The sequence below is a fragment of the Thunnus thynnus genome, chromosome 4 (genome assembly GCF_963924715.1).
Source record: "Thunnus thynnus chromosome 4, fThuThy2.1, whole genome shotgun sequence".
In the NCBI taxonomy this organism is placed as follows: Eukaryota; Metazoa; Chordata; class Actinopteri; order Scombriformes; family Scombridae; genus Thunnus; species Thunnus thynnus.
Window position 1 is genome coordinate 6,376,006 of NC_089520.1, and position 22,041 is coordinate 6,398,046.

General features: G+C 38.8%; 1 protein-coding gene and 1 non-coding gene across 2 annotated transcripts in view; one reads left to right on the top strand and one right to left on the bottom strand.

Annotated features, from left to right (window-relative positions):
• Nucleotides 1-22,041, bottom strand: part of rims4 (regulating synaptic membrane exocytosis 4) — a 55,195-nt gene that overhangs the window by 9,701 nt on the left and 23,453 nt on the right. Inside the window, exons 2-5 of the mRNA XM_067586304.1 lie at nt 15,065-15,209; nt 7,264-7,376; nt 5,173-5,274; nt 3,120-3,259 (exon numbers count right to left, since the gene is read on the bottom strand). Coding sequence (XP_067442405.1) covers nt 3,120-3,259; nt 5,173-5,274; nt 7,264-7,376; nt 15,065-15,209 — 500 coding nt within the window. The remainder of the gene's footprint in view (nt 1-3,119; nt 3,260-5,172; nt 5,275-7,263; nt 7,377-15,064; nt 15,210-22,041) is intronic.
• Nucleotides 8,507-8,589, top strand: trnal-uaa (transfer RNA leucine (anticodon UAA)). Its single transcript has one exon. It is a non-coding gene; the product is annotated as a tRNA-Leu (tRNA).

A 22,041-nucleotide genomic window follows, 5' to 3' on the forward strand; every position in this document is an offset into this window, starting at 1 on the left:
TACATCTCTAATTTGTGCACATCGTTTGTCCTCTGAAAACTCAAATTTAAGCAAATCACATCAAGATCTATTTAAATTGCATTTTCACACTCAATTCACCACAAAAGTAATTTAATTATATGTAAAAACACAGCCAATGTGCAGCCAAAGTGAAGTGCTACTGTTATTCCACCTAATACATGATCTTCCTTTGCAACAGTGCTTGAAAGCATGATTAAGTGTTTTATCTTTGCTTTTTTTCATCTACAGCTGCCATTTAAAGTCCTATTTGCACAGGGAGAAAATTAACTGAATATTACAGTAACTCCCCCAGATTTATATAATTTTATGCCGTCCATTAAAAGCAGGTGATAGTCGCTGTAATTCCTGAGGTCATTCATACTGTTGTCATGCATTGACAATACATGTGAGTTATGTAAAATGCATTATGATGCACATTCATCTGAATTAATTCAACTGAGGTTTTTCTACCTCTAACTTCATGTAATGGTAGATGTGAAACCTTAAAAAAATGTTCATATTTGGGAAAAAAGAACATTTTTCATCATAGTATCACCTGAAACTTAAATACTCTAAATATGATGTCAGCATACAAGGTGACAAAGAAGCTGCTTGGACAGTTAAACAAACATACGTCTAAAATCACTGAGTTGAGGAAGGTTTTTGAATGAATTTCTGGTGTAGTCTCCCGCAGCACTCCGCTTTGCTAAATCAGGAAGTGACAAATTGAAAAGCGCTGCTGATTTCAGCGATTTTCATTATCCAGTGTGAATGAGTTTGATGAAACTCAGAGGACAGCGACGCAGACAGCAGATAATTAAGAGGGAGGCGTTTAGTGGCTAATTACACAGCGACAGGAGCAGCAGAGCAGCCCGAGGCAGAGCTGAAGGCCTCTTCACTGAACACACAGTGGTTTCCACCTGCTGATTACTGAGGAAATCTGACACACCGTCAGGTTAAAACACACATGCATGCAGTGTTGGTGTTGTGTGTTATTTAAAGGCAGGATGAAAACAGCATCGCAGCAAAGTATGAACATAGTGAAAACGAACAAAACTGACAATTACGACAAAAATAAAGAACGGTGATGAGATGAAAATAGTTAGGAGGAGAGTAAAAACAGGAAAGAAGGAAGAGGGAGGGAAGGAAAGACAGAAAGATGTAAAGAACATACAGAGACTGAACAAAGATGAGTGCAGCAACAAAACAAGAAAGGATTGATTTAATGAACTGATTCATTAACCACACGTTTTAATTGAACAGAAAAAAATAAAACAGGACACAAGATGAAGGATAAAAGTAAACAAGAAATGAAGGCGAGAAAGAGTCGACAATGAAGGAAAGAGAGAGAGAAGAGAGAATTAAGTGGGCGATAAAGGGAGAAAAAGGAGACAAGGCTGTAAAAAAAGGAATGAAAATAGAGCGTGGAAAGGGGAGGAAGAGTAGGAAGGGAGAGGAGAATGAGGAAGAAACGAGGGAAGGAGAGGAGAAAGTAAAAAGGGGAAAGCATTAAGAGAATAGAAGATGTAGCATGGAGAAAAATAGAATAAAAAAGGGAAGGAAAGAGACAGAAAGAAAACAAAATGAAGAAGGAAAAAAGGAAGGAATCTGCCATAATAATCAGTCTCTCTCAGTTTGTCTTTTGTGACATTTTTGATCTTGAAAGCAGCTGAAGCTCAAACAAATTACAGTAGACAATCAGCTCAAACGGCCTCCTGGTCCCTAAAGTCAGATTCTCACTGTAAATGTCAAGCTCTTTTCCCCCCCGGCGTCCTCCGTTGTCTCTCCTCTACACCACCTGAACTTCTCCCACAGAGTCACAACAACCCAGCTGGAGCAATTTCTAACTTACATTCATCAATCCACACGATCCTGGTGGAACTCTTCTCTTTTTTTTTGCTGTCTTTGGGGAGCAATCTGGTAGAGTTGTTTTGTAATTGGGACTGTGAATTTACTTTTTCCACCACACTGCATCGCCACAGCAGGGTAGTGCGCTTGGATTGGTCTGTTCTGTACACACAGCATCTATTGCAAGGTCCTGGGGGAGGGATCCTTCCTCTGTTGCTCTTCCTGAGTTTTTTTTCTGTCATTTCTTCCCTGTTAAAATGTTTTTGGGGGGAGTTTTTCTTTTCCAAATCGAGGTTCTAAGGATAGAGAATGTTGCATTGCTGTAAAGATTGCAAAGCCCCCCTGAGGCACATTTGTGATTTCTGATATTGGGCTGTATAAATAAAATTGACTTGACTTGACTTGTGGTGCTGGCTATGAATGGCAATGTTGTTTCTATCAGTCCACGACTGTACTTCAGTCCAGACTGACATATATAAAAATATTACCATTGGATGGATTGCCATGAAATTTGGTGCAGACATTTATTGTGCCCAGAGGATGAATTCCAGTAACTTTGGTGACCCTCTGACCTTTCCTCCAGCACCACCAGTGGGTCAAATTTTTCACTTACGCTAGCTAAATAGCTCAACATCTACTTGATGGACTGGCACAGACGTTTTTGTACAGATATTCATGATTCCAGGAGATATATCCTAATGACTGTCAACTATTGGATGGATTCCCATAACATTTGGTACATTAATGTCCCTATTAAGATGAATTTTAACGGAGCCTGGTGGTAGTTCAGGCATACACCCTCCAAACATATATATGTCCATGACCTACTTCTCTCAATAGACTGTCGTATAAGCATTTGGCGCTCATTCAGTCTGCATTCAACAACACTAAGTTCTGCCCTTGCTGGCTCAGAATTTAACTCCCTCCACCTCCCCAGCCTCCTCCTGGATTGGCATTCAGTTGTTTGTGAATTTTGAATGTTTATTTTGAATGTTTGATGTTCATTAAACGTGTATCTAAGGCGGGGGTTGTGAGCTTCGGAAAGTTTGTGTGTAGCTCGCTCAGATTTGTTCCTGAGCATCACATGATGAGAGCCTTACTGTCAATGTCAAATGCATGTTGTTGCAATAAATGGTTAAAAGCTCGATGAGGGTCCTGACTGAAATCACTTTGACGATCCCTTCACTTTTCAAACATCTTGTTTAAAGGCTGACATCAAGTTTAATGTCTGTCTCATTTCACAAATTGTTTGGCATGATGGTGGATCTTACCTGTACCACTTTCCCCTGTGGACTTTCAGAGAAGACCAGGACCTGGTTGTAGAGAGGATCCAGAGACTTCCTCACTGACTTGGTCTTCTTCTTGGCCACACAGATCCCGTTCTCCAGGAGGTAAACTTTGATGTAGGCCGCTGGAACGACAGCAGAAAGAAAAGTTAAACTCTTCTGAGTACTTTCTGCAATTCTGCTTTCAGACTGGCTTTACTCTGGAGTTCTCAGTAAGTTTAGAGATTGAGTCTGATGAGATTCACAGATTTAGAGCTGTTTATAGTAAGAGTACACTACCATACAGTACAGTAGAAGAGAGTAGAGCAGACAAGGGCAGAATAAAGTCTAGTGAACTAACAGTAGTAGGTAGATTTCACTTCTTTTTCTCGTTCTTTACTCTGAAATGGAAGCTCAAAAACATCTGTACATGTTTGAACCTGAATCTGATTCAGAATATGCAAGTGGACAACTTTAGCAATAACCAGCTTTGTGGGCAAAAATCACAAAAAGCATGTTATGTCCCCTTTAAAATAAAAACCCAAAGGCAGCGTGGTCAAAAAGAAAAGAGTATATATGAGTAGATAAAGGCAGGCTATAGTAGAAGATTTTGCTGCACACTGGGAAATACATACAAGACCATTTAGTACCATTAGTTTCTCTAGATTTCTGTCTGCAAAAACGACTAAAAAAGACCAATAAAATCTTTAGGAAAACATCAGAAAATGCAAAAATGAATACATCCTCATGCAAATAATGTCTGTGATTATTAAGAGTTGTTTTTCTTTTTTTAATTCTGCACCACACCACTGTGAAACCACTCTAAAGAAATACAGCTTACTAATAATATACTGATAGTCTCCTACTTATTTTAGGTCCTGGACTTCGACTGATCGACACACACACACACACACACAAACACACACTCTAAAGCTTTCTGTCCTGTATGTTAGATGACAAGATTAAAGATTAGACCTTGGCACACTGAAATCTGGAGCGAGGTCCTCCTTTGTCTTTATACTATATATGGATTTCCTTTCATCTCTCATCTCTCACTGGCATGTTTTTTCTTTCATTCACATTAAATTGCTCTCTACTTATCTCCCCCCCCCCCCCCCCCAACTCATGTTTGTGCTTTGTTCTGTTCATTATCCTCTCTTCTTTTATCTCTCTCTCCCCTCTCATAGTTCTTTCCCAGATATAGTATTTAGTTGTTTTCCATTTTTGCTGATGCTGTTTTGTTCTTATGCAATTAGGATCAATTGGTGGTTTAACATTATGCAACAGAGGGGAACTACAATCAGAGTTAATAGTTTGTTGTTACACAATCAAACCAGCTTAAAAGAAAATTAAAAAACCCCAGCAGCACAGTGATGTCTGTCAAGTTTCCATTTCCTGTGACCAGTGCATATCACTGATACAGTACAAGAGAGGGTCAATTGATCTGATTAATTAATTCGCTGAAATTTTGATTTATTTCAGGCGCAGTGATGCATGAAACTTGAAGATCTTTGTGGTTTAGATTTACAAATGTGCTCGATTTTTCACACATTTCTCCTAGCAAACCGTCTTCCTGGTGGTTTTCAGATAGATTTTTATTCATTTTTCTGTAAATTTGGGAAAAGAAATGTTGAAACAAACTGACTATCCAGACTAGATACTGCATTTTTTAAAATACTACAGACCAACATTTGAAGTCAGAGCAACACACTGCTTTTTCACTTTAGCATTAGCAGAAGCATGTAGTTCTTACTTATTCAGGGGATCACCTCCCTCCACCCTGATGTTCACTCAACATTAAAATCACCATTTCCTCGTCTTCCCTCATGCATCTTTCAGACCTGCGTATCTGTGTTTTTGGAATTAGATTAGATTGTGTTCTGTGTGTCTAGCTGATGTTATTTGCTTTCCCGTGGTGCGTTCAAGTTTTTTCATTTTTTTGGGACAAATTGTTATGGTTTGATTCTGAATATGTGATGTTTCAGATGTAAAGTGGCATCCTGCAGAAAACGCGGCATGGATTCTTTTGATCGATCAATCGGCAGTCGTGACGGTTTACCTGGAGGTCCTTTTGAACCTGGTTTCATGGTGAGTCCTCTGGCCTGGATGACCTCCACCTCCAGACCCCCGTTCCTCTCCAACAGACCGATCTCTACGTCACCTGAATGGATGAAAACATGGAGACATGTTTAGAATAGATTTCACAATATAATATTCTATATTGTTTTCTATTTATTATAATTACTAACAATTATGTAGTGTCAGAGAACTGCCAGCGATTATAGCACCATCACTCAAAGCTTTATTATGATACTGTAGTGGGTACAAATTGTACTATAATTTTCTACACAATGTGGTTGAACAGGGCTGCAGTTAGGATTATCAAGTTCAAGACCAGGTCAAGAAACCAGGAGAAAACGGGCACAAAACCAACCATTACAACTGCCAAAAATCATGTTTAAGGGATCTTTAAAGTAACAATGGAGATGTAGGAGCTAATAAAACCTTTATCATTTACAATTTACAATTTAATTTAGCAAATGCTTTTATCCAAAGTAGCATACATCTGAGAGTTCATACAACGCAAGCAAGGATCTAGTCTTTATCATTCATGCAATGAGTGTGTATGTTCAGCAATCAATGCATTACATACCAAACATAAACACAGTCCTTTAAATTGTTTTTAGCGAACTGGAGAGACTTTTGAATCCAAGAACTGCTGACAATTAGACAAATTCTGGATGTCAGAGACTTGTCTGGAAAGTACAGAGAGCTCCGACTCTGGATTTTCAACTGTTTACAAAGTAGAATGCCTGATCTGTCTGGTTTGGCAGTAAATGAAACACAGACTGTAAAAGGATGTTTCTTAGGTAGCACCTCTCTGTCACTAATAGTTCCATGAATGCAGAAACATCCTGTGAGTCCTGTGTGTCTTAACTTACTTAAACTGTATGAAGCAAACTTCTCACGGCTTAACACTGAGTCCAATTTGCTTTTTAGCTTCTTTTAGCTCATTGTTTTGGTTTTACGGCACATTTACTGCAAAATTCAGTCTCAGCGCTCCCTTTAATCTCAGATTCAGCCATAGCAGGTGGCTGTTTTCAGCAAACAAGCTCTGACAAACCCGCTCTGCAGCAGACAAAGCCAGTGGGTAGCAATTAAAGAAAGCCACATATTTATTCAAGAGTTGGTGGAGACCAAACTAGAGCTAAAAGGAGGTTAATAGTGGATTACATTCATTAGCTAGACAGAAACGCAACTCCAAATGAATGCTGATGTTGCTCTGAATGTGTAGCTGTTTGCTAACATGTTAGTCATATCAACTTTGTAAGCAGACAGTATTTTAGGGCTGTGTGTCGTCAAATCTGTGTGTAGCATGTTTGATATCAGTGTCTTTTGATATGTGAGAAATTAAACTTTTCTTCATGCCACTCACTGGAAGTCACTCTGGATAATATTTTCAGCTAAATGTCCCCAATATGAAAAATGCATTCCTTTGAAAGTGACAGAGCACAGATGATGGCCAAGTTATTCTGGGTTCTCTGACATTATATAATATTGGACTGGACAGCAGGTTTGGAGTGGAGTTGGTCCAGTCAGTGTCACTGTTGTTGGGCCAAGGACACTGTCTGGCTGCCAGCGAGGAAACTGACCCACTTACAGTACATCACTGCTGTGGAGGACAGGCTGCGTACAATATATCCAGTATATACAGCCTGGAAATGAATAAGTGCAGGAGACGATGAGGAAAACTCAGCAGTGGAACACAGCTCTGATTTATGAGGCGCATTTTTTTGCCAATGTGAAATAATTTCAGCAGTCATTTCGGTTCAGTTTTATGAGGAAATAAGCTGCTTTTTCTCCTTAATTTTCAGACCCATTTTTCATGGGGAGACTTTCCTGTTGCCTGTTTCAGGCTATTTCATAAAATATACGTAATAGTTTTGACCCCCAAATCTTAATTTCCTTTTCAACTTGGTGAAAAGAAAGGAAAGAGGGATAGATTAAGTTTTTTGTCTTGCAGTAGCCATCTCTGTTTATATTAAAATTTTGATTGACCGACTGTAGATGAACTGCTGATAGTTCCTGTTGTTCATAGTGTTTGCAAAATGGTTGAATTTTTTTAAAAAAAATGTCTGTGCTCTCTCACCCATGGATGTTGTCGCCAGAGTCTGTCGCCCAACAAACTGGGCGGGTCCCATCCCATCCAAGAAGTCACTGAACTGGGCATCTGATGCCAGACACATCCCACTGTAGTTCAGACTGCAGAGAGAGACAGATGCAGACAGAAGAAAGAGATAGTTAAACATGCTCAGACAATTGTAATTGTACATTTATTAGGTAGAGAAAGTGAGTCAGAGACTAAAACATAATGAGGGAACACAGGAGAGGAGAAGCAGACAGACAACAACAGTGGAGGAATAAGATGAGGGAGAAAATGAGGAGAACTGATAAGTGAAAGCCACTTATCACTACTGGTTCAACTCCCAAAATTCAAATTGGCTCCCTAAAACAAAACCCAGCCTATTGGCTTCAGAGTTGACCCCTTGTGTCCCTATTTTATGTGTGTTTGTGTGTGTATGCAAAGAAATCAGCTCAGAGTGCTTTGGTGGCAAAATGCCAGGTACTCTACTACTGTGTGTGCGTGTGCATGTGTGTGTATGTGTGTGTGCATGTGTGTGTGTGCGTGTCATGGACCGCAGTTAAAAGATGGATCCACCCTAATGCTAAAACCCTGTCTCCTAGAAATTATGTTCATATACGACTAAATTGCAACAGCACGTATATATGCTAGAAACGTCAATCTGCTGAATTACGTTCTCTCTCAACATAATGAGAAAATGATGTTAATCATTGTTCAGAGACAACATACCTAGTTGTTTTTTTTTCCCACCAAAATATCTGATCTTGCAGTACAACATCCGCTTCTAGAAACTGCAGCATTATTAAACATTTAATGGTTATGTTTAGACACCGGCAGCACTCGGTTGAGGTTAGGGAAAGATCATGTTCTAGTTGTTTTTTTTTCCCACCAAAATATCTGATCTTGCAGTACAACATCCGCTTCTAGAAACTGCAGCATTATTAAACATTTAATGGTTATGTTTAGACACCGGCAGCACTCGGTTGAGGTTAGGGAAAGATCATGTTCTTGATTTAATACAGAAAAAACGTCTGCAATGACTTGAAACACAACATATTTATTAACATTTAAGTGAAACCACAATCTTTCACTAACCAAAGTGCTTTTGTTGCCTACATCTAACCTGAACATAATCCAGGCAGCGATTACATTTGCCAAAGCAACATAATTGGTAATGCAATTTAGTTGTGCATGAGTGTAATTTCTAGGAGGCTGAGTTGAACGCTGGTGATATTTCACAGGCATCAGAACCAGGATGGCCGAGTGGTTAAGGCGTTGGACTTAAGATCCAATGGGCATGAGCCCACGTGGGTTCGAACCCCACTCCTGGTAGGTTACAAAGCTTTAGTTTGTGTGGCAGTATGTGGGTCCCAAGATTCTGGTCTACATATCCACACAGGTGTTTCAACTTACTTTGCCTAATTACATTGTCTGTTAGTGCAGGACACTGTGTGGATATGTAGGTAAAAACAATACCATAATGTAAAATTGCACCATTTAAAAGGTAAGTGCTACATAGGAAAGTTTAGTCAAAGTATACATCTGTTAACAGTAAAATGTATGTGTGTATAAAGGATGTAAAAATATGAAGACAGGACATATTAGCTAAACATGACTTCTCATTTTCCCCTTCCTCCAGTCCTCTGGTGTGTTTTTTTGCAGTTTGGAGCTGCTTCGATCCCGGTGAGATATAATTCTCTCCCTGTCTCTACCTTTATCTCTCCTTCTTTCCTCCCCTTTCTTTGTCTACATTTCTTTAACCTTCATTCCCTGTCTTGTCTTTACTTTCATATATCATTCTAGTTTACAGTCCTACTCTGATGAGAGTACTTTATCTGCACATTTAAGGAAATGGGGCACTATTTTTCAGTCTTTCCACAAGGACAGCAACCTTAATTACCCAACAGCTTTGTCTTCAATGTTGAATTAAGAAGAAGTATTAAAATATTTAGTAGATTGTCCCAACAAAGATATACAGACTTACATTTAATATTAACTTCAGAACGAATAGCCAAACACTCTGCAGTCATTACAAGATAATTTACAGTCTCTCTTCAATATGATTAACACATAAAAGCACTTAGCTTAGATTAGTAATTTATGCAGACGTATGCAGACATTAAATTACTGCAGGTCATTTTTTAATATTTTAAAGATACACCTTTACATCTTATTTACATATTTTTTTTGTTTGTGCTGTTTTTATGGTTATAAGTGTGTTTCTGACAGAAGGCATATTTCCATTTTTATGTGTTGTTGGTTTGCATGTGTGCATGTGAGTCTATGTGCTTATTGCACATATGTGTGACGATGAGTAAATTAAGATACATGCAATTAATAAATCAACATACTAGATTCAGAGACATTCTAATGAGATAAAATCCTTTTTATACGCGTATGATCGTGTGTGTGTGTGTGGTGTGTGTGTGCGCTGACATGCAATAAGTCAAGCAACATTAGCCGAGTGGGTATTACTGGGTGATAAAATCCTGAGCTTTAGATTATGATGTTGGTGTGTGAGGCACATCTGGGGATTACGCTGCTGTTTCACAGAAATATGACGCTCAATGTAAACTGTGTGCTGTAGGCAGATGACACGCTGGAAATGTTTAGGTCTCTTTTAGGTCTATTTTTCACTTTTCATGATTATTTTCTGACGCACTTCAGCTCAGAATGACAACACTCTTCATCATCATTAATGTTTTGCAAATGAATGTAATGAAGTTAAAAAATTAGCTGAAGTGAATGAAGGTGAGGAATTAGAGCTGAAATTGTTTGGTCCTTGTCAACATGTGATGTTGGAAACATGAAATGGACCAATAAAAATGAAATGTGAGTTATTTTGTGTGGTTTCTTTGTGTCTTTTGCTATAGTAAGCATCCAAATGGGTGTCTAATCTGCACATTTTTCCTAATAAATACTGTACACTGTATAGGGCTAAGCAGCTCAACTACTAGCAATTTTGCCTTTGACCCGTAAAGCTTTATCCTGTCCTGTTTTGCATCATTACCATGCCGAGAGACCAGAAAGTATGATGTCATATCTATAGCCGTAACATTCCAGGCTGAAGAGCCTTTTTCATGCTTGTGCTTTTCAAACAATGCAGCCAGAGCCTGAGACTATTGAATTAGTCAGTTGGACAACTCACTAATTCAATATGGAACGAGCTACCTGGATACAGCTGATAAATTCTGCTTCAATGTTGTCATTTTAGGCAGCAAAAGCAACAGCTGCTGGCTAAAAATGAGAACCCAGATTTTTTTCCACAGTTGTCTGAAATCAAGGACTCATCTTTCCAAACAGTGCTAATTTTGAGTTGGAAATCTCAACCCTGTCTGCTAAAAATGACATTTTCTGTACTACTGAATGTTTTGCCAAATTGTCAGAATTTGATCCATTTGGTCTGATAACATTTGGAAAGTCTAGAAGAGCCACACGATTAAGTTATTTCATCTCCATTCAAGTTAGCAGAGAGCTAACCAGAAGTTAGGTGGCTCAGCTGGCGGAAGTCTCTAGTAGGGATGTGCAGAGGGCCCAGTATTTGTACTTGTATCTGTATTTGTTGAGGCAGCAAAATTATTTGTATTTGTATTTGTATTCAAATAAAAGTGTAAAGAGGTTTTAAAATCCTGTGTTTGTTTTTATTACGCTTTTAATTTTAGAAAATGAAAGTGTTACAATAAGTGTTCCCTTGGGAGCACTTCATTTGTGTCAGTACTTCAGCTCTATCTCTGGAGAACACCCCCAACTCCGGGATTGATGTCCAAATTAGAAAATGTGCGTCATGTAGCAGGTGGATGTGACTCCCCTCATTGAGACCTGCTGATAGACGTAACAGTGGAGCAGAGGAGAGACACTGAGATAGTGATGTAACCAACCTGTGCGCTGGTATTTAACATGAAACAAATATTAGTAAGAAACCCATTATTTATGCTTTGCCGAATAACATATTTGTATTCAGGCACACCCTTAGTCTCTAGTGCACACACTCTGCCCATAGAGCATGTTTAGTATGCATTCATCCAGCCAGCACAGGAATGTCAAACCTGACATCGGATTAAAAACTCTGTATACTGTGAAATACAGAGAGATTTATCTGGCAATGAAATTGAAATTACATTCTGTGTTATGCTTAATGTCACTGTTGACTTTTTCAATATTTATCTAAGACAACGTCCTTTCTTTAACCAAATACTTAGAGTTATACACATAACCATAAAAAATGAAGTTAATATTATGTTCATTATGAACACCATGCAACTTTAGTGACATTATTTACTCTCATTAGCAACATTTTCTCACTATGTTGGAGCTCCAGGCCGCATTACTTTCAAAAAATATTTTCTGTTGCAAATTAGCTGCATATAAACACAGTTTATTTAAATTATTGTTATCATTGTAAACTTCATATCGCTGCACATCACAAGAAGAGGAGAGTATTTTGAAAATGCAGTAAATTTAAACTGAACAACTCAAACCAAATCAAATGTCAACAGTGTCTTCACTGACCAAAAACTGAACAGAGAAAAAAATTATAATATCCCTTACACAAACAAACACAAGCAAACGATTCACATTTAGCCCCACCACTAACATCATCATCACACACACACACACACACACACACACACACACTCGCTGAGTCCTGAATTACCCGAACCATAAATCAGTAAGCTCATAAGTGTGATTGGATGGTGTGAGCTAACAAAGTGCTTATTCATGGCCGTGCATACGTAGGCACAGAGCTTTTCAATCAGCAGACCGAGCCAAACAGCTGAAGGAACCACAGTGACACAGACGGACAGGAAGACAAGCAGCAATTTCAGTGCTGCTGATTTAAATGAATGTTGTGGTGCAGCTCAATTTAACGATTCTACTGTAGTTTCCCCTCTATGTAGCGATGCTTGTAGCCTAGAGCTACACAGATTTACATTTTAACCACTTAACTCTCTCTGTCTGACAGAATCAAGAGGTAATGAAAGGATTAAGATCCCACACAAAAGGATTACAGTTTATCTAACTTTTAAATTTAGCTACAGTTGGAAGAATAATTTTATTTAAGGCTGGTTGTGATGTTTTCCAACTAAAACAGCTGAAGAAAATCTAGTTTCCTGTAGTTTTCATCCATCGGTCCATAAACTATACTGGCTTATATCTTGTGCAGGGTAATAGGGAATGAGCTAAAAGTTAAGGGTGTAGGAAAATAAAAAAAGTTAATTTATTGAGCTGGAAAACACAAAGTTTAACATCTTGGTCTCATTTCCTGAAGGGTGAAAAGATCTCATTTCTTGAGCACTGACCATGTTAATTGTATTTCAAGGCATCAGGGTCAGCTTGTAAAATTATTCTAGCACTTAAGCAAAGTAACAATTCAAATTATGTTAAATTTGATTTTGTGTTACAATGCAAAGAGACCAGACTTCAAATACTGTCACCTAAAACTTAATTTATTGCCTCTGTGAGTTTACACTATAGAATAAACTCATCATCATATTTCAGCTGACATATTCTTCTTTTTTTCTTTCATTTTGGATATGAGCTAAACAATGTTTTCATGTAGCAACTAAATAAACAGAATATCTGCATATTCCAAATATAAATGGAATATTAATATGCATGCAAACACACACAGTGATGCAATCATCCTCTCAGTCTCTACCTCTCCTTGTTTTCCTCCCTCCTCTGTTTGTCTTTAAACCCTCCCAGCCCCCCATCAGTCTATCTATCTATCTGTCTGCCTTGTCTTGTTATGTAACTGTAGAAATTCATGCTGGTAGCCAGGTTGGCACTGATTTGAGTGTGTGTGTGTGTGTGTGTGTGTGTTTGTGTGTGTGTGTGTGTGCAGTAGTACTACACTAGTATCACTGAGGTCATAGGCACTTTTCCACTGGGCTTTACTGTATCCCGTCTCTCTGTGTGGCATCGTCAAAACCTCTGCTGACAATTTATGCTAGATGGATGATAGACATAAACTAGCAGGAGGCAGGTTTAAGAGAAGAAAAATAAAATGGAAACAAAAAAAGATTAAAAAGCATGTAAACACCACCACCGCAATCCTCCAAATTGCTGTTACACCCCCCAAATATTACTCCTGTCGCCGCTTCAGTTCTTAGATAAACAGATTTTGTGTCCCTGTAATTCTTCCCTACAGTATTTTAATTAAAGTCACTATCTGTTGCTATTTCATAGTTTTGGCTTGAATCAAATAGTCTAATGTTTAATCTGAAAGCCAGATTTAATGGGAATCTAGTAATTTACAGGTAGAGAAGGTAACTAACAAAACCTCCAGGTGGCCAAACAAACTCATAAGCATTCATGAAGAGATGCAGTTGCATATTTCAATTCAAAGTATAAAGCAGATGCAGCATGCATATCTCAGCCAAAATGTGTAGTATGTGCCTGTTTTTTTTTCATTCAAATTCAAGAGAAAATTGCAAAGAAATTCCCAAAAATTCTATCTCACAATGCTACTGTAAGAAAACCTTTAAAAACTCCTGGTTTCAGAAGACAATTTTATTCATGAGTGCCTGGTTTAACTATCACCAAATTTCACTGAAACTGGTTTACAGTTTTTTTAAATAATCTGCTAACTAACAGACATACAAAGAGACTGGAATGACACACAGTTGTATTACTCCACCAGCCAGTCAAGTTGCAGTATACATCCATGTCTGTCCAGACTCATATAATATTTGTAGTGAAGACTTAATAATAAAAGGTATTAAGTGTATTTTATGGTGAAACTGAAGTTATTACTATATTGACATGTATGATTCCAATGAATAGTTCAGCCCCAGAGCTTTTGAAAAAATGTGTATCCTGAAATAAAGTGGATCGTGTAAAGTCGATCATGTTGGGCTCTAGATCATTTATTTTCTGTGCCCTCAGTTCGGATTTAAGTGGGTATGTTGTTGGGTTTGTGTTTTGTCTAGTAGTGACATTTCACAGTCGCCACAGTCTTGGACCTGCCCGTGGGAAGAACGAACAGGTAAGAGTCTGTCCATTCTTAATTAAAAGCTCTGTTTTCGCTTTTCTCTTTTTAGAGCACGCCATGTGAAATTACTTTTCTGTGACTCACTTATTTCTCCGACAGTCTCTCGTATTGTCTCTCCCCTGTGAGTTTCCTGGGCCGCTGAACCAGTACCGTAAAGGATAGAAAAGCTGTATCGGTTCAAAGAGAAACGCTTTGTCAAAATTTAATAATTCTCAATAATTTATTGGTTATAATGAGAATAATGAGCTCGCACTCGACACTGCACTTCCTTGGCAGTGCAGCAATGCACCTGCCTAGTGTGAAGTAGATCAGATGAACAGTTATTGAGATATGTGAAGGACATACATACATACATACACACAGACAGAGAGTCCTTGCTTTATATTTAGATTAGATTATGTGAGATGTAATGAAATTCCTCCAGGCGTTCCTGAGATATTGCCTTCATGAAACGGGACGGATGTGAGGTCACAGTGACCTTGAACATTTGACCTTTGACCACTAATCAGTTCATCCTTGAGTCCAAGTGGACGTTTATGCCACATTTGAAGAAATACCCTTAAGGCGTTCCTGGGATATTGCATTCATGAGAATGGTCCGGACAGACTCACAGACGGACGACATAATGCCCCCATCCACAGCTGTCGCCAGCACAGTGGCATAAAAAAAACTTTCCTAAACATGTGTCCATGCATCCACCCAAACTGAACCAAAAATGTGTTTAATAACAAAAAAAATTTCGTGAAAGCATATCAGAATGATCCAGCCCAGAATCTGGGTTGTGTTCATGTTGACGGACAGGTTGTTACTCACTTGCCCTCAGAGCCGTAGCTGTTCATGCTGTCTTCTATGGACTCATGGCTGGCCTGGCGGATGGTCCGACTGGGCATCTCTACAGCCAGACCTGTCTCTGTGCTCCTCTGGATGCCTCCCTTCAACTTCCTGCCCTCTGTATCCACTGCAGACAGAAGCACAAATAAATTCTAAATTCAGCTGCTGTACACATGAGAAAATAGATCCAGCAAAGTACAGGACCTTGAGCCAGTGAAATATCCTCAAAGAAAACTGGCCTCCACTTAAATATAGTAGTGCTGCTGTTATTGCGTTAGGATTATTGTTTTCAGATTTGTTTTAAAGAAGTAGTTATGAATTGATTTCCACTCTTTCCATTTTAACAGTATTTTCCAACACATCAAAATCACACATTTCCTGCTACCTCAGGACACGCTTCATACATTCTACAGTAAAAATGGGTCCTCTAGTGTTAAGGACAGCTCAGGATATGCAAAAAGGAAGTGAAAAGGAAAAGCTAAATACCATAGATGCTGATTAAATTAGTGAATGTTTGCTCTGTAAATGGAATCTGATTTCCATCTTAATTTTCACATTTGTTTTTCCATCAATCTTTAACCTTATCGTAACAATCAAACAGATCTAAAAATTAAAATCTATGACTTTTTTTTAGTGAAAATTTGAATACAATCCCCACACTTGTGTTTCTAAACTGTAGGTGTTTATGTGTTTGTCCGTCAGTGACCCCATCAGTGTCAGAAGAAGGACAACCACAGTGATGAGAAATTACTTTACAAGGCCAAGGACAAAAGCACTCGATTCCTCCTCAGAGCAGAGAAATACATCTTGTTGCAAAATAGACCACAAAATCGATGCATGGCAGATTTTATGGGACCTTTCTCTGGCTGCAAGGTGTCCTGTGTTTGTGTGTGTGAGTGTGTGTGTGTGTTGATGGAGGTTGAGTTTATAAGGAAACGCTCTGGAGGTCTTTGACCTTGTTTTTAGGACAGGACAGGAAAGTTGTTTTCCTTTTAATAGCGAGGACACACACAGGAACACATGCGCACACACACACGTGTCTGAAACAGAAACGAGAGCATGTGAAGTTATTTTTGCACAGCCTTTTCAGAGGAGGTCTTAGGGTGTTTTACTATGGGTTTTTTTTGACTGAATAAATGCTTAAATTCATCATATAAGTGGATTGAAGGTAAAATCAATTAAATAAAATACACATATCAGCCCGACCATCCCCCGGAAGCATTTGTGTTACAGCCACTGATCAAATCCAGACAATGTCACACTCTTTCTTTCTCCACAGAGAGTTTCAATCATCTTAATGGAAGAAAAATGTTTTAGGAAGCCTGGAGCACACACAATAGCACAGTGTCATGAAGTTAGTTCTGCAGTTATTAAGAGCGACCTAGAACGGTGCTATTTCTATCTTGTACATGTGGGACGGGATGTTGGCAGATTTGGGTTACCGCTTCTGCTCCCTGACTGGTTCCATATGATCACTTATCTCATGTGTTAGTCACAGCAGCGTAGTCATACGTCGACGCCGCTCGGCCCAGAACAGCAGTCGGGAAAACCGTAATTCAGTCAGCGAGTGAAGTTATACTCAACTGAATTAAAGACCTACAAATATGTTTCTGTGGGAGAAAATAAATTGTGCATCTTCTAAGATTCTCAGCGAAGTGATGTTTTGTTTTGTTTCATTAAACCTACATTCCCTCAGCCTGCATCTTCAAGTGCTGCCTGTGGTTACCTACATATACCAGGAGAAGAATTGTGTGAGCATACAGATATATAAAAGTCATCAGCTTGGTAGATTGTTCATAATTGTTGTTTTTGTTTTGTTTTTTTAGAAGATGACTGTTTGTTTGACAGTGGTGACAGACAAGAGAGGGTAATGTCAATGGGTGAAAGGACGTGGAATGGTCCAGGTGGAATCAACATGGGCCTTAGACCACTAGGGCACAGAGACTCCCCTGGGATAAGTCCCTAATTGCCCTCAATGAAATCCCAACATGTCTTGCAGCTTTGCAGTCCTGTCTATGGCGACTGGGGTTTCAAGAAATTGGTCTCTGAGCTTTCAAACGGATTTATTTCCTCTATCATTGTTGAACATTGGTGCAAAATGATGGCACAAGAAAGAAGCCCTTGACCTTTGATTGTGAGGGACTGTCGCCAAAACCTGACCTTCACAAATATTGTTTTCTGTCTCTCAAACGTTTTGTCCCATTAAACTCCACTGCAGCTACAGGAAAATATCAAGGCTTAAACTGTTTAAGAGAGAAATCATCATTTAATATAAAGTTGCTGGCAGTCTTGAGTTTGCAACAAAGTGAAACATTCATATTTCAATTGAGCATGACTCAGTTAGCCCAAATGGCTTGGGCCACAAATAGCCTAAATTGACTCAAGCCATACTTGTAATGAATGATACTCCAGACTTCCAGGGGCCAAAATCATCTAAAAGCTGGGAGGAAAGTTACCAGCAAGTGCTGGTAACTGGAACTGATTCTCAATCAAAATGAATTCACATCTTTAGTCTCTGAACCAAGCAGCCCATTATGGGCCTGAGCCAGGTCATGTATGGTCACCTGGTCTGTTGGCACCAATATTCAGTCGCAATTATTTCCACTTGACTGCACAGTCATAACTCCAATGTCATGCACATATTTACTCATGAGTATGTAGTATGCACGTGCAATTAGTTTTTGTTTTAAGCATTTACTTGATGCTGTCAGAGTGATTTACAATGAGTTCTACAGTGGCATTAGCTTAAACTTACAGACTGAAAAACAACACAAATTGGGTCAGAAAGCACTTTCAATGCTTTTGTGACCTGGTAAGCAACCTGAGCAGCTACATAAAAATGTTTGGAGTTGTAAAATAAACTTCCTAATCCTAATCTTGCTCTGCATCTGGATTTACGATTTATGCTCAGTCCCGCAGCCAATGTGCACTTTTGTGGTAAGAACAGTCAAAAGTCACGCTAATCTTAACTAGCGTTGAATCAGACATCCTGAAAGGTCATCATGAAATCACCAACTTCTTGTTAAACATTTTTTCTGATGAGTTGATGAACATAAAAGCCACTCAAACTCAAAAAAATCTTATTTGTTTACTACATGACGTACGCGAAAGTGGTAGAAAGTGCCTGAGTCGGTGTCTACAGCATTAAAGCGCTCACTATTGGCCACCTGTGGCTGTAGGATTTATTACAGCTATTAACAGAATGACACGCTTCACAGTCTGGAGACAGTGTGCTACTTTCAAAGTCTGTACAATTACTACACCAACACTCAGACAAGTTTCTTTAAAAACAGAAGATCAGCTACAGACAGTGACGGAAACATTAACACCGTTGACTGTTTCAATCCAGAGGGGGCAACAGTGAGTGCCTTGATGCTGGGCAGAGTCTACTTAACAGTAAACAAAGAATCCATTTTTGTATGGTATCTTTCACACAGAAAATGCAACTCACAGGCTTTATATACAACTGAAATGAAAAAAAGAAGATGTTTAGACAAATTAACCTGATTAAAATGTTACTTAAAACATAATCAGTAAGATTCAGTAAAATTAAGATTGCTCCAAAAGTTCTATTCTATCTATAGAGTAGTTTTCTGATTATAAAATACTTTTAAATGCATAGCAAGAAATGCACAATTCCTGAACTACCACCACTGAAATTATGTGTTTGTGTGTGCATGAAAAGTTGTTTGTTCATGTAGCTGTGTGCTCTTATGTGCACTTGTGTGTGAATGCATGCTTGTGAGTATAAAGAATGTCCTCTATTCTACAGAAACCGTCTATGTGTTGTCTCTCACTGTCTGTCTGTCTCACCGTCATGGGAAAAGGACATTGTGTCACCAGCAGTGCTGACACAGATACGGTTGCCATGGACATGGATGCCGTTACTATGGAGACCACGTTGGAACCTGAGCGGTGAGGCTGCTCTGAGAGCCTTTTAACACAGAGGGATGTTATTTCCTACATTAGCTTGTGAGTGTGTGAGTGTGTGTGTGTGTGTGTGTGCGTAACCTCCTGTCGCTTCTTGTCACTGGTGGTGTGTCGAGGTGGAGTAGAGTTACATAACTAATACAGCAGGTGTGTAATGGCTGGAGACACATCAACCACTCTGCCTCGCGGCCACCCTTTCATGGTGCTGATGGGATATTATCTCAGTTCAGTTCAATCCAATTCAAAATGCTTTATCTGGAGCAGAGTGAAAGGCAATCTTGCAAGGCAATCAGGATAAAAGATTAAAATTTAGAAGATTGACGGTTTTTCTTATTGACAACATTTCTACACTGATTCTCTTTGTCTCCCACACTTTCCACATTAACATAAGCCGGCGATGCTTTCTCTTTTTCAGTCAGCATCTAGTGTTAGTCACTCTGCCAGTCGGTAAATCCCATCCCCAAAAATGTCAGAAAACATACATTTTTGGGACTTAGCATCCCTCTTCTATAGCTAGAGAGCCACCAAGTTAGATTCATGCCTGAATGAGACTGACACATCTGTTTAGGTTGTTGTATTTCAACAACCTTTTGGGCTCTAATGGAATATCTTTGCATGATTTACTGTTAAAAAAAAAAAAAAAAAGATCTTATACTGGCTATTTATGCAGCCCCTCAGTTCAGCCTCTGTCTGAAACAGACTATTTTAGCTCCTGTGTCCTAAAGGCCCCACTCATGATGAGCCGACTGTGTTCTGATTGATTGACAGTTTCTGGAAGCTGCACCTCTGCACACATTAGCTATGTAAACAAAGCACAGATGTATTAAGGAGAACTGGATACCAAACTCAAAGATGGCGCCCTGTTCATTCCTGTGAAAGTTGCTCAGTGGTGAATGAAGCCAAAAAATCATCCTCTAGCTGGAAAGAAATTACCTGGATGTTGCTCGTGCTTCTGCATTTTTAGGCCCATAGAGCATCTAGAGACTTCTGCTCACTTGAATGGGGATGAAATAATTTAATAGTGCAGCTTTTCTAGACTTTCCAAATGTTATTTGAACAAATGGATCAAATTCTGATCTGAAAACAAATCATTTTGAGGGAGTTTTGACACTCAAAAAATGTATTTCACAGCTGCTCTTTTTCCAATGATTGTGTGCGAGAAAAATTTTTGGGATCACGTGACGGACCTGAAAGTTGTAATTACACCATTTGGCCACTATGTCAGATTCAGAGCAGGCTGAAGCTCTGGTTTCTGACTTGCAATGAGCTTTTTTACATATGTTCATCCCAACTTTTGGAACTTTGACCTTGTTTAACATAGACATCCGACATTATAACAGTTTAAAAATAACAGAAAAAGTATGTATGTCCTTTAACTGTACATGTGCTGTTTTGGGACACAGCTAAGAAGACTCTAACAGCCAAATGGTTTAACAGCAACAGTTTAGCTCATTAAGTAAAGCAGATTGGTGCATCAATTAGCAAACCGTCAATTAGAAATAATTAAAGTTCTGCAATCCTGTGATGTTTTTTTACTCTCACAATTGAATGAGACATTCAGGTGAGGACACTGCAAATATTCAAGTCCCAAGCTTGATAATCAAAATGAATTTCCATTTCGTTTCACTTCATTCATTCAGTCTGATATCGTGTTCGTGTTACATGATTATTTATTTTGTTTGTTTTGCCCAAACCAATCAGTAGCAAGTGACATCCATCCCACTGAAGTCATTCATCAGTCTACATGGAAGCTGCACTAACATAATGTTTTTATCTTGATTGACTGTATGTTGATTCAAGAGATGTGTCATTCAGGCATTGATGTAACTTGGAAGCTCAAGAGGTTCTTAATCCTGCCAACAAATCTCTGATTGACCAAGCAGGGAAACAACTTCTTTCTTTGTAAGCATAGCATTGTTATTAGTCAGATATTCTAATGACATAATGTTGTTTATAACAATGTGTTTGTAGAAAATCCTCTTGAAAACTGATCCAGTCTATGTGTTGCTTTCTTAGTGAGTAATCCAGACCAACTACAGGTAATGAATGACCCTAAAACATGAACGTTTACGGCTATAAGGAGACAGATGTTCAGATAGCTAGCATCTGCTTGGAAACCCGAGCCCGACCGCTTTTCCCTTTGTGACCAGCTGTTGTTGTTTATTTGTTTCCAGATGTTCGGGATCTTAAGTCTGAGCCAGTCGTATGAAATCCGGTAGCTAAGTGCATCTGCACACTGAGGAATTGCAAAGTCTGCATGTGTCCACTCTGTCAATATTATTTCTCCCCTTTCTTTCACCACACCCATGCCAGTCGGTCCTCTCAGTGTCCTGCAAAGGTCAAACGAAAAGTCAAACATCCACAACAAATAATTTAATTCCCTTAGGAATGTTGTTAAAAGGTGAACACCACTTTCTTTTAAATATCTTAAATCTGATGTGCTTAAATATGAGCAAGTGCATCTCTCCCAATACATCTGTGTACTGTATCTCTGAAGAAAAAAGAAGAAAATTCAAATCCCACTCCAAAATAGCCTACTGCGTTTGTGGTGAATGTAGTTCACAGCGTGTGATATGGAGCACCCACTGTGATGTAGCACAAAAAGTGTCTGATGTGACGCACAAAAATTGTGATGTAGCAATCAGAGAGCCAGGACTCATTAGTTTGTCTCCCAGCAGAGAGATATTAATGAAAGCAGAGCAGATATAAAAATAGCTGCTCCCCATTCAGCCAACTTATCTGACCAACACACTGACTGACAGACGGGGAGACTGCAGGTGGGTCATACCGTGTGGCCTAAATGACTCAAAAAACATGTAAAGGCTTCTACAGAAACATACTATGAAGAGTTAATATTTTCCAGCATCCATGCCATAAATGTCATTTGCAATATTAGCTAAATATCTATAAACTAGACTAGATAAACACCTGTTAAAGCTTGTGATGTGCAGATCCATTCAGTGTAAATGAATAGTTAAATAAGTTTCTGGCCATTGTGACACAGTTATGTATCTTGTTTTTAACTCTGG